The 13384-nt window shown below is 38.0% G+C and overlaps 2 protein-coding genes across 2 annotated transcripts; one reads left to right on the top strand and one right to left on the bottom strand.

Moving 5' to 3' along the window:
* The first annotated feature begins 2631 nt into the window (after positions 1 to 2631).
* On the top strand, positions 2632 to 4650 carry LOC122023233 (pentatricopeptide repeat-containing protein At5g66520-like). The gene has a single exon (XM_042581308.1). It carries the CDS (start codon positions 2632 to 2634, stop codon positions 4549 to 4551), a length of 1920 nt encoding a protein of 639 aa, XP_042437242.1. The 3' UTR covers positions 4552 to 4650.
* A 295-nt stretch (positions 4651 to 4945) lies between these two features.
* LOC122022649 (chaperone protein ClpB3, chloroplastic-like) lies at positions 4946 to 12694 on the bottom strand. The gene is made up of 10 exons (XM_042580701.1): positions 12337 to 12694; positions 11355 to 11573; positions 10742 to 10979; positions 9373 to 9568; positions 9180 to 9234; positions 8367 to 8517; positions 7576 to 7884; positions 7214 to 7479; positions 5773 to 6699; positions 4946 to 5554 (listed from the first exon to the last, which is right to left on the bottom strand). The coding sequence occupies exons 1-10, from the start codon at positions 12595 to 12597 to the stop codon at positions 5219 to 5221; spliced, it is 2958 nt and encodes a 985-aa protein (XP_042436635.1). The 5' UTR covers positions 12598 to 12694; the 3' UTR covers positions 4946 to 5218.
* Positions 12695 to 13384: the final 690 nt, after the last annotated feature.

Here is a 13384-nt window from a genome sequence, read left to right as displayed (position 1 = left end):
TTAGAAAAATAAAATAAATTTTCCAAATCAAACTTCAATGGCCGGCCACTTCATTGGAGAACAAATTGGACAAGTTTTAATCAATAATTAAAACTTCCTAATTTGTTTCCGGAAATTTTAAAAAATAAAATTTCTCTTTAAAATCTCTTCATGGTTGATAAAAGGAAATTTCTATAATTTTAATTTTATCAACATGTGAATAATTTTTAAAGAGAAAATAAAACATCTCTCCAATCTACAAATAAGGAAAGAGATCTAATCTCTTTCTTTAATCTTTTGTAGATCTTTTACAAGAGAGATATTTTAATTTTAATTCTCTTTAAATTATATCTTCCACATAATAATAAAAATTAAAATTAAATTTCTTTTTTAATTTATTTTGGCCGGCCCTACTAGCTTGGGTTCAAGCTAGGGCCGGCCACCCAATAATATACCTAGGCCGGCCCTAGCTTGGTTCCCAAGCTAGCTTGGCCGGCCCCTTATTGGTGGGTATAGAAAGTGGGTATAGGTGGGTATAGAACTCTACAAATAAGAGGCTACGATAGGGACCGAGAGGAGGAATTGGTTTTGGTCTCCCGATAAAATTAAGCATCCCGTGTTCGCCCCGAACACACAACTTAATTTTATCAATGATAATTCATTCCACTAGAGAACTATCATTGAACTACCGCACCAATCCCAAATTACATTTTTTGGGCTCCTTCTTATTATGAGTATGTTAGTCTCCCTGTGTTTAAGATATCGAATGTCCACTAATTAAGTGAGTTACTGACAACTCATTTAATTAATATCTAAGTCCAAGAGTAGTACCACTCAACCTTATTATCATGTCGGACTAAGTCCACCTGCAGGGTTTAACATGACAATCTTTATGAGCTCCTCTTGAGGACATTATCAACCTAGTATCTCTAGGACACAGTTTCCTTCTATAATCAACAACACACACTATAAGTGATACAATTTCCCAACTTATCGGGTTTATTGATTCAACGAACTAAATCTCACCCATTGATAAATTAAAGAAATAAATATCAAACATATGTGCTTGTTATTATATTAGGATTTAGAGCACACACTGAGGTCTTTGTTTCTTTATAAAGTCAGTATAAAAGAAACGACCTCTAATGGTCCTACTCAATACACTCTGAGTGTACTAGTGTAATTATATAGTCAAGATAAACTAATACCTAATTACACTACGACCTTCTAATGGTTTGTTCCTTTCCATTTTAGTCGTGAGCTACTGTTTATAATTTATAAGGTACTGATATCATCATCTTCTGTATGTGACACCACATACTATGTTATCTACAATATAAATTAAATGAACAACTACAAACAAATGTAGATAATTTGACCAAATGTGATTCTTTATTCATAATGAATGTTTACAAAGGTTAGACTTTCAGTATACACTCCAACAGTACAAATATCCAACAAAAAAAAAATATGAAAGGTCTAAATGTTATTTATGTTGTTAGGTTAATGTCCACACAATATTCATATTATCTAACTAATATACATATATAATTGGCAAGGAAAAAATTAAAACCTCCAGTGCTTCTTAATTGAAAAATGTATATCAAAAGAGAGCAATATTAGAGTCATTATAGGACGAGAGTTTTTCAAGTGCAAAGAGAAAATTTTTCAGCAAAGATCGTTGACGCTTCTTGGCCGCCATTGAGCAAACAACGCAAGAGTTTTTATTCAAGGGGAGAGAGACCGGACTTTTATTATGCTGGATTCAAGTCGTTAGAGTTTAAGACGTCATAAAGAATGATTTGTTATTATAAATTATAAATTTTTGTGTTTAAAGATAAATTTTTTCACGAAACTCCACTTCTGTTATAAGAAGTGAGAACTTAGTACTAGGGATGTGAATTAAATCGAATTCGACTCTGTCCAAATTAAAATTGAGAGTTTCATAATTTCATGATTCTCCTTCCCTTTCAATTCCCGATTTAATCAAAAATTTAATTATTTTAATTTTCAATCAATTTAATTAATATTTTATAGATTCAATTTATTTATTTATCTTATACTAAAATTTGTTCGGTTGGATTAATCATTTAATTTCAATTTAAATGGTTCGATTATTAAAGCATTCCTTTTAAAGATACTATTGATTTGATATATATATATCCCCTTACATTATGATAAAAAGGGGATACGTTCGCCCCCAACTCTCAACGCTCCCGTCAACCCGTCCTCCCCAACCCCCAGTGCTCACATCTGAATCCCAGATTTCATTATAACAAAACTTCACGTGCTAACCATTAAATCTATCTAAGAGGACGATATAGATCCCCTTACATTGTACATATATTAAGTGGCAAAATATGTCCAAAATGATAAGTGATTATGATTTCATAATGAGCAGAATAAATTGAATTAACGGATGAAACTGAATAATTAAAGTTAAAAATTTGAATATTTTCTTATAAACCGCTTTTGTCACCATTTTAAAAAGCTAAATTTGAAGTTTAATTTAATTGAAAATTTAATCATTTTAATTTTTTAATTCATTTAATCGCTATTTTATCGCATTTATTTAATTTTTATATGAAAATTTAGTTAAAATATAAATTTATTCGATTTCTATTTAAACCATATAGGCTACTCGTTCCTACCATGGCATCATCGTTAACTCTATCCGCGTTCCAAATTCCAACTTCGCCTCCCTACCGCGTGAACGCAGCCATCGCCGCCTCGCAGACCTCTAGAGAGGCACCTGATTTGCACTTCTCCACGCCCTTTCAGCTGCAGCAGCTCCACGCACGCCTCATCAAGTCCGGCCTCCCCCTTTCCTCCTCCCTCCCCATCTCTCTCACCCGCGTCGCCGCGGTCTGCGCGCTCTCCTCCCCCTCCGACTTCTCCTACGCCCGCAGTGTCTTCCTCTTATACGGAGACGCCCCTTCCGAGACACTCCTTTGGAACACCCACCTCAATACCCTCTCTTCCTCCCCATGCCCCGGCGAAGCCCTCGCACTCTTCTCCCGCCTCCGGTTCGCCGGCGTCCTTCCGGACACTTTTACTTTATCCTTCGTGCTAAAAGCCTGCTCCCGCTCTCCCCTTTCTCCGCTCCTTGGCCGCGCCGTCCACGCCCTCGTCGAGAAGCTCGGCTTCCGCTCTGACATTTTTCTCCTTAACACCCTCGTCCACATGTATGCCTCCCTCGGTGACACGGCTTCCGCGAGGCTTCTCTTCAATGTCATTCCGGCGAAGGACGTGGTCACCTGGAACATCATGATTACACATTACACGAAGGAAGGCGAAATGGTGGTCGCACAACAGCTGTTCGACTCAATGCCAGAGAGGAGCGTCCGGTCATGGACGGCGATGATCGCAGGGTATGTCCAGTGGAAGAATCCCAATGAGGCTCTCCGGTTGTTCCGCGACATGGAAACCACCGGAATGCGGCCAAATGAGGTGACGGTGGTCGCCGTTCTCGCGGCCTGTGCTGACCTCGGAGAGCTGGATTTGGGGAAACGGATCCATGCGTTCGCAATGCAGTGCTCGCTCCACAAGAACAATGTGCGCGTCTGCAACACGCTGATCGACATGTACATCAAGTGCGGGTGCCTGCAGCTGGCTCGGCAAGTCTTCGATGAAATGGCTGAGCGAACCGTGGTGTCATGGTCAGCGATGATTGGTGGGCATGCGATGCACGGGCAAGCTGAGGAAGCATTGGAGCTCTTTTCCAAGATGGAGGAAGCTAGCGTTGAGCCAAACGCAGTCACATTTGTCGGGCTGCTTCACGCCTGCAGCCATATAGGCCTGCTGCAGGAGGGAAGGCAGTTCTTCAGGAGCATGACCCAAGACTATGGCATTGTCCCTGAGATCGAACATTATGGCTGCATGGTTGACCTCCTCAGTCGCGCAGGGCTCCTCGAGGAAGCAAGGGGGTTCATAAACAAGATGCCAATCGAGCCCAACAGTGTTGTCTGGGGAGCACTACTGGGCGGAGCCAAAGTTCATAAGAATATCGAAATGGGAGAAGAGGCAATTCACAATTTGATGGAATTGGACCCTCGTAACGATGGCTATTATGTCGTTCTATCGAACATCTATGCCGACGCAGAGCGATGGGAGGATGTGGCTAAGATTCGACGGATGATGAAGGATCGAGGACTGAAGAAGACTCCAGGGTGGAGCACAATTTCCTTGGACGGAGTGGTGCATTCGTTCGTAGCTGGTGAGAGTGATCATCCACAAATTGAGGAGATCCACAGAAGTTTGGATGAACTGTTGGAGAAGTTGAGGCATCGGGGTTATGTTCCTGATACATCAGCAGTATTGCTTGACATGGATGAGAAGAACAAGGAACGTGTGCTATATCACCATAGTGAGAAGTTAGCAGCTGCGTATGGGCTAATGAACACTGCCAACGGCACACCCATTAGGATTATGAAGAATCTCAGAGTTTGTAGTGACTGCCACGCTGCTTTGAAATTGATATCTGAGATTACTAACCGCGAAATTGTAGTCCGAGACCGAAACAGGTTTCACTCCTTCAGACACGGGTCCTGTTCTTGTAAAGATTATTGGTAGCAGGGTATGAGATGGGTGATTGAAGACTCACTCTGCATTTGTATTTTGAGTTTAAAATTATAATTTTTTTAAATAATAAATAATAAAAAGTGATATTAACTGCTTCCGTAGCAATTTTACATGACAGTTTCACTGTCACAATTTTGGAAATTAAAAATCATGATCAAAATTGTTCAACTATGTCTAGGAATATTCTGAAAACCATAAAACTAAACCAAAAAAATGAAATTATTATTATTATTAAGAATTATAAAACTACTATTTGAATATCATACAGGACAGATTTCTCACCACTCTAGTGCTATCAGGATACGATAGTCACAAAAAGCTCAAGGAGTCCTAACGTATCAGGAATCCTAACGTATTAGAAGAATAAAATATATAAATCGGGAAGGAAGATAACATTTCAAAATCTTTCTTTGGGCATATGAAATCAATACATTGCAGAATTCAACTGCCTGCTCTCAAATAGAACTGCTTCCGTAGCAAAAACATGATAGCACGATGTGGAAAAGTGAATGCAGAAAAGTGGAGATCTCTCAAATTTATACGATATCAACTATTTCATCGTACTTCGCTATATGACAATTAGAAAAGTTAGCTTATGGATCATCATTAGTTTGGGTTTAGCTCTTTGCATGATGACACTGAAGAAAGAGATCCGCGGTCAACGATTAGGCAAGGCCGCCTCCTGACCCTCGAATGGAGACTTAACTGAAGAAGCAACTGGGTCTTTCTTCCGGAACACTAACCTTCGTTGAGGAAGCTGACCATTGGAGAAATTTGTGACTTCGGTGTCTAACAATATATTATCCTCGTCCTTAAAGTCTCCCCTCAGAATACCCTTTGCCAGTTCATTCTCCACGTTCTGTTGAATGACGCGCTTCACTGGCCTAGCGCCATAGTTGGGATCGTACCCAATGTTTCCGAGAAACTCCACGGCTGCTTCAGACACTTGAATTCTGATCTTCTGATCTGCAACTCGCTTTTGCACTCTTTCCAACTGCTCACGCAATTTAATTATAGTGAGTAGCAGAAGCATGAAATGCTAAAGTTGGTTTATACTGACGATACAAAATCTATTAAATGGTTCATCGTGTACTAACTACTAAGTAGTAGTTATTTTTTTCAAGCTCCATAAAAGATGTGATATCAGATATATCGATAGCTATAATGGCCAAGTACCTCTGAAAATAATGTTATGATAATCAGAATCCATACCTGCAACTTCACAATGCTGGTTATTTGCTCACGATCGAGGGGCTGGAAAACAATATACTCATCAACACGATTCATGAATTCAGGACGAAAGATGGACCTAGCAGCATCCATCACTCTCTGCTTGATAGCCTCATATGCAGAATCCGTCGATTCTGAGTCATTGTTCATATTTAAGATGTACTGGGAACCAACATTTGATGTCATAATTATAACTGTGTTTGTGAAACTCACTGTCCGGCCCTGTGAATCAGTCACTCTACCATCATCCAGAATCTGAAGGAAAACATTGAACACGTCAGAATGTGCCTTCTCAATCTCATCAAACAATATGACTGCATAAGGCCTCCGGCGAACAGTCTCAGTCAACTGCCCCCCCTCTTCATATCCAACGTAGCCTGGTGGGGCTCCAATCAATCTTGAAACTGTGTGCTTCTCCATGTACTCACTCATGTCTATTCTCACTAAAGCTTCTTCTGTGTTAAACATATAAGAAGTAAGTGCTTTTGCCAATTCTGTCTTACCAACTCCGGTGGGTCCCATGAACATGAAACTAGCAATTGGCCGGTTGGGATCTGAGAGACCGGCTCTAGACCGTTGGATAGCCTCAGAGACAGCTTTCACGGCTGGGTCTTGACCAACAACTCGCTTGTGAATTTCTTCTTCCAGATACAGTAGCTTTTCTCTCTCAGATTGTTGCAGCTTAGATACGGGAATACCTGTCCATTTGCTGACTATTTCTGCAATGTCATTTCCAGTTACCTCTTCTCTAAGCATTGATTTTCCAGAACTTTGATACTCAATTAGGTCCTTTTCCGCACCTTGAAGTTGATGCTGTAGGGAATTAAGGCTTCCATATTTTAATTCAGCTGCCCGGTTAAGATCATATTCACGCTCTGCCTGCTGGATTTCTACATTCACCCTATCAATCTGTGATGAAAGCTTAGTCAGAAACAGATCACATTAACGATTTTAATCCAAAGTAATAACTAACTCATTGGTTGAGTTCTAGAATATAGTAATTAGCATCTGGAAAATACAAAAGTTGTGAAGAGAAACCAAACAATGTTAATATTACTCAGCTCACAGGACTCATTTTCTTGGAAAAGGAAGTTGTTTTTACAATAGTTTAAGCGAACTATTAATTGCTGATCAGATTCCAAGTTCTAAGCAGTGGAAACTAGAAAACCTCATAAATGATCAAAGCAGGACATCTAGAGGTCTTTTTTAACCATTCAGGAACCAGTAGTCAGAGATTTCAGTTCTAATGATTTAACCAAATAGCTTTCCAGAAGAACTACAACCTGCAGGCTACAAACAATATCTCATAAAGATAAATGCATCCCTACATGCAGGTGGAACAATGCTTATTTGGGCCCTCAAGGCCCTGCAATGAATGCGCTTTATCAACTAGGGAGAGTAACAAAGGCTATGCCGTACAAACCTCCTCTTTTATTGATTGAATTCTTGTCATCACTGCTTTCTCATGCTCCCACTGCTCAGTAAGTTCAGCCTGCTTCCCCTTCAACATTGAAAGCTCTGTTTCAAGGCGGTTCAATCTATCTTTTGAAGCTTTATCAGTATCATTAGTTAAAGAGAGCCGTTCCATTTCTAACTTCAACACAGACCGATTAACTTCATCAAGAGCAGTTGGTTTAGATGTTATTTCCATCTTTAGCTTGGCAGCTGCCTCATCAACCAAGTCAATTGCTGTAGTAAAGAGTAATTTGAAAATCCATAAATGTCGTAGATAAGAATGTGATTTTGGTTAAGAATTGTACAGAAACATATGAAGGATTTATTTACCTTTGTCTGGCAAAAAGCGGCCACTTATATAGCGATCAGAAAGAATAGCAGCCTCCACAAGAGCACTATCAGATATGCAAACACCATGATGAAGCTCGTATCTCTCACGCAATCCACGTAATATTGATATTGTATCTTCTACTGTAGGCTGACCAACATAAACTTGCTGAAAACGACGCTCCAAAGCTGGATCTTTCTCAATATACTTGCGATATTCATCAAGTGTTGTGGCACCAATGCAGCGCAATTCTCCACGTCCAAGCATTGGTTTCAAAAGGTTACCTGCGTCCATGGCCCCATCTGTGGCACCTGAAGTAGAAAAGACAATATTAATCTCTTGGAATTAGACATCCAACATATAAGTTGCTCGAGTATCTGCTTGAAATGCAATACAAGAGTATACAATAAAAAGAAATGGAGGAAAAACCTCAAATGAGATGCTGGATCATCTGAAACCAACTACAAGTGTCATAACATAAAAGAGATTAGAAAGGAGTTCATTGCAATCTCGTATGTAACCTATTCATTTTTCATAAGGAGCAAACACTAGTATGAAGCAAACATGAAACAAGTTGACAAGAACCGAGAGCTGGTATCAACCACGTGTAATTGTACTCCAACCAACTAACAAAATATCGTTAGTATTTTTATTATTCATATACAAAAAAAAATCCACCTGTTCATCTTCCCATAATAGATGAAATTAGAAAATTCAACTATGAATTTTTTTTAAAAGAAATATGCCACCAATTAACAGACACAATATGATTATAATTAAACATTCTACGCACCTGCCCCTACGACAGTGTGGATCTCGTCAATGAAAAGGATTATCTGACCATCAGATTCTGTCACTTCTCTTAGTACAGCTTTTAGTCTATCTTCAAATTCTCCCCTATACTTCGCCCCAGCAATGAGTGCACCCATGTCAAGGGAAATCAACTGCATGCAAGGCAAAGTCTTAGTTTGTTAAGCTTGATCTGGCTTGTTGAAAGAAGAAAAAGAGATGGGTTTCAAAGTGACAAACAGATAATGTAGCTAACTTTCTCAAACAAGACTGTCTTTGAAGTTTATGGTCCATATCAAGTTTGCAACGAAATTAGTAAACTTGGTCATGTAAGAGATAACAAAGACAGAATAAGCCAAGGAATAAATAAGATTAGAAATCCTTCTAGTCATGGCAAATAACATTTTTTTTTTTGCATCGGATGCATCTTCAAGCGACCTATATCTGTACCATGAGAAGCCAACAAAAAATTACTAGGATGAAGCAATTCCTTGTATAAGTTATATCATGCAACAGAATCACCATTTACATCAGTATGAAAAAAATGGTAATTAAGAAAGTGAACAATCCAAGAACAGATTTCAAATCAGGAAGGTTTTACTAATCGACTCAGCAACATCATATAATGCAGTTTGTTATAATTTGCAATTCTGCAGCGATCTACTTGAGTAAAGAAAGAACATGGGAGATCTAGTCATCCAGTGTAGCGCACATGAAATTGACAAACTGCTTATTTCACTACCTTCCATCTAAAAAAACTTTGCATAACTGGGTTCTTATTTCTTTTACTAGAGATGAGAAATTGAGCTACACTTACCCTGCGGTTCATCAGAGCCTGTGGAACATCTCCTTGTACTATCCTTTGTGCAAGCCTGATTAATCAAAGAGTAGCATTAGTCCTTTTTTCTAGTCATTCAACAGGAAAAAGTTGGAGATTATATTATCCAATTGAGTTAAACACATTCTGCATAAATTTTCAAATATTATGGAAAAGAAAAAACCAATCCTACCCTTCTGATATAGCAGTTTTTCCGACACCAGGTTCGCCTATCAATACAGGATTGTTCTTCGTTCTCCTTGATAAGATCTGTATGCACCTACGAATTTCATCATCCCTTCCGATGACTGGATCAAGTTTCCCTTCACGTGCCATAGCAGTCAAATCTTTTCCATATTTCTCTAATGCTTCATATTTCCCCTCAGGATCTGTTATAAGGAGTTGTTTTCCAACATTAGCCTCAATAACTCCAACAGAAGTAGATTAAAATATAATCTTCACACTAGACAGTACTGAATGCAGTTTCAGAAGGTATTAAGTCTTGAACCCAGATTCCAAATATTTAACAATCACAAAATACAGCTTTGATTCATTTCATAACATAATGATTCCAATTGTTATGATTTTAGTTGATATATTTTTTTCTTAATCAAAAGACATTCACATTAAGATGTGTATCTGATAGTCAAAATAAGTATTATCCATCCAGTATGTAACATGTCGAAGACAATAGAAAAATAAAACCTAGAATGAGGCTTATCCATATTTTTGGAATCTAGGAAGACACTCTCAAAAACGGGGCTCATGACAAAATTGACATTAACTTCTAGACTTCAACAACCTATCAAAATATTCAATTCCATGCTAATTATAGAAAAATATTCAATTCCAAGCTAATTATAGAAAACTACATAGGTTGAGAACACACTTGATGGCATTGTAAACTCTCACTATTATCCCACAACAACCAGAAATGGACTAAATTGGTTATCTGAATATTTCCAATGCCCATTCCACTCTGGTTTCTGGCAGAATCTCCCTACATAAAAATAAGCATCCTTGTACTGAGATAAATAGTTCCAACCAGAAAACTATCCCAGGAATGTGATAGGTCTACAATCTATACCGCCAGCCCAAGTATCAGTCAATAGTGATAATATAGACTTGTTTAGGCTTTACTCTCAATCAGTGCACAATTTCTAATAACAGAATTAATTTAGGGTTACACACTGAAAGATAGATACGGTTTAGAACTTCAGATATTGAGGAAACTCCTTATCATTAAAAAAAAAAAGTGGTAAGAGAAAACCAGCAAATGCAGAAACGAAGTACAACTTACCATATGCTATTTTACATACAAAATATATAAAGGCCAAGTGCAAAGGAAAACGATGCCACTTTGCACTTGCTACAAGAAAAATATAAAAAAGAAATAATAAAAGAGGGACCTAGAAATGCATGACAAGAACAGCAACAAATAACTCATTTGTCAGTCTATAACCGGATTGGGGAAGTTTATGGATCATAAAAACAGGACAACCAAGATAACCAATGGAATATATTATGTTGATAATCATGATAAAGACGCTAAGAAAATCTACCTTGGTCAATAACATGTTGCTGTCCCCTTATAGCCTGAAGAGCAGATTTTAAAGCATTCAATGAAATTTGAAAATCCTTGAGGAGTTGTTTTCCAAATCGTGGATCTTCTGCAAAACCAAGTACAAGATGTTCTACAGATACAAAAGAGTCACTAAATTGCCTCTTGTATTCTCGGGCTCGCTGAATTAAAGCTTCAAGATCTCGACCTAACATATTGCCAGCAGATTCATCCAGGACCTGACAGAACCAATATGACGGCAAACAATAAAGAAAGAAATATTAGGGAAAAAAGAAACAGAATAATCATCAATTGATAGAAATTCATCACAGTCATAACAGTGCAACTTGATGAGAACATGCATCAGAAAAAAAAATCATAAAACTACAAGTCTAGCTAAAAAAACAAGATTCTAATTGAAATAAAGGAGAGAACCAGTATAGATAATTGACTAGTAAAAATAAGTAGAAGAGACAAAGAAGTACCAACCACCAGAAGAAACACCTATCACTAGAAGAAGCTACCATCTTATATCAATTTACTAAATGTGTGTAGAAGATTAATATAATAAACAGACTAAAATGCCCAAAAGGGGCAAAAATTATAAACACTACCTTAGGCTGCCTCTGGATGAATCTATCAGTAGCTTCTAATAGCTTAGTATTATCAACTCCTGACTTGGAAAAGATGCGACGTGCAAGCCCATTTTTTTGCTCCAACAATGATTTCATTAAATGTTCTGTCTCCACTATCTGATTTTTGCTTCCTTTTGCAACTTCTGGTGATGAAACAATAGCTTGCCAAGCCATCTCAGTGAATTCTTGTTGAGTGATCTATCAAGAACAAAAAATGGGATGAGTCTTTTGTCTCGACTTGAAATCAAATACTGATATAAGTCAGTATCAGTTGTAGTTTCATTGAGAAGAAACTAAATGACGCAGATGTTCCACAGAAAACAAAAGTAGCAAGGATAAAACCAATTAAGCCAGTAAATCAGAGGTTGATAAGAAATGTTTGAAAGACATTATTTATTAACATTTAACATATTGAAAGATAAATTTGGGCAATGCAGTATGTCCTCGTGTTTGATTTTCCTAGACTTAGAAGTAAGAACTAGCAAACATTGTGAACACTGAAATATGCTAAATATATAGTCCTTAATGATGAGATTTGCCAGCAATAAGACATTATAAATGAAACATGCAAAATTCTTAAGTTTAATGATCAAATGGTACATAGATTGTAAAGTTTAACGACCTAATTTACCCTCGTCTAATACATCACATGCAAGACAGATTCATTACTATGTTTTATTATTTTCCCAAACCTTAATGTCAATCCCTCCCGGGCCGCTCGGAATAATCACAAAGGTGTCGATTCTCCAATAAAAAAATAATAACGCGATTGAAACCATAAAGCATTGCGTGTCTGTATAAGCAGTATTAGGCTATCTAGTATAATAAATCAGTAGAAATACTTATAAACCACGAGTTGGTAAAATATGCAGCTACACTTATCAAAATCTGCTTCGATAAATAGATCTAAAAACCAGTATAATCATGTAAACAAACAACAGAGACCGGAAACTAGAAGTACCCTTCCATCCTTGCGAGCTTCACATCTGACGACGACAGACCTGGACACGTTTATCGAGAGCTCGACCCTCTTCGACAGGAAGAGATCGTTCTTTTTACCCAGGGTTTCCGGCAATCTCAAGGGCCTGATTCTCTCGCCGGAGGACCGGCTCCCGGAGGAGACAGATAAGGCTAGTAAGCTGCAGAATGGGCTCCGGCAGGCATTCGATGGCGGAGGAAGGAGGCGGAGACTAGCACTCGTCGTGCATAACACAGACGTCATGGGTGGGATCCGGCGTTAATTTCGTCTCTTGAAGACGATTTCTACTGGCGGAGCCCGGTGGTGGTGGTGGGTACTTTTAGACTCGGAAGAGTTCCAGAAGGTACGTTGGAGATCGCAAACGACGAATAAAGCGTTGTCGCTCTCCCAAGCAATAGATAGGAACCGTACGATCTTGATCGAACGGGTGTTTGCTATCATTTAAAACCTTTACTTGAAATCAAACTTTCGTGGTGGAACATTGAGGGCCATCCGGAAGAAAGGAAAAACTGTCCAAAATGAACGTAAAAGCCCGAAGAGAATGCACGAGGAAACGGACGTGCTGGTGTTTCGGAGCCAAATTGCCTTGAAAGTGCCAGTGGACACTGGAACTGGAACTGCAATCGCATTGACTCGAGCTCTTGCAGAATAAGTAAAATATACTATTTTATTTTAAACATATATTATAAACAAGATAAAAATATAAGATATACGTCATATTTTATATATATCGTGATCAAATTTTGTTCACAAATTTGAATGTAGTACTTCCTATGTCGAATTTTCACGATGCATTTACAAATTAAATTGTGTTATGAAAAACAAAAATTTGTTCCCTTTTCAACTTTAACACAAGTTTGAACATTTGAAGTTTTTAAGTGTAACAAAAATACTTTTTAGAATAAATCTTATAGCACAAACAATTTTCGAATTATTCTTCACATGCCATCAAAATCATAAATTAATTCTCTTTATTCTTAACTTGGACATCCCACTTTAACTACCTCCTTCAGTCTTGTTCCGCTTCGAC

The sequence above is a fragment of the Zingiber officinale genome, chromosome 9B (assembly GCF_018446385.1).
Source record: "Zingiber officinale cultivar Zhangliang chromosome 9B, Zo_v1.1, whole genome shotgun sequence".
Classification (NCBI taxonomy): Eukaryota; Viridiplantae; Streptophyta; class Magnoliopsida; order Zingiberales; family Zingiberaceae; genus Zingiber; species Zingiber officinale.
This window is presented reverse-complemented; position numbering and strand designations above follow the sequence as displayed.

Coding starts and splice junctions, on each gene's coding strand:
- LOC122023233 (XM_042581308.1), top strand. CDS start 2,632: ATGGCATCATCGTTAACTCTATCCGCGTTCCAAATTCCAACTTCGCCT.
- LOC122022649 (XM_042580701.1), bottom strand. CDS start 12,597: ATGACGTCTGTGTTATGCACGACGAGTGCTAGTCTCCGCCTCCTTCCT. Junction 8,518..9,179: donor AGGCTCTGATGAACCGCAGG/GTAAGTGTAGCT, acceptor CCTTGCATGCAG/TTGATTTCCCTTGACATGGG. Junction 6,700..7,213: donor TTCAATCAATAAAAGAGGAG/GTTTGTACGGCA, acceptor CTTTCATCACAG/ATTGATAGGGTGAATGTAGA.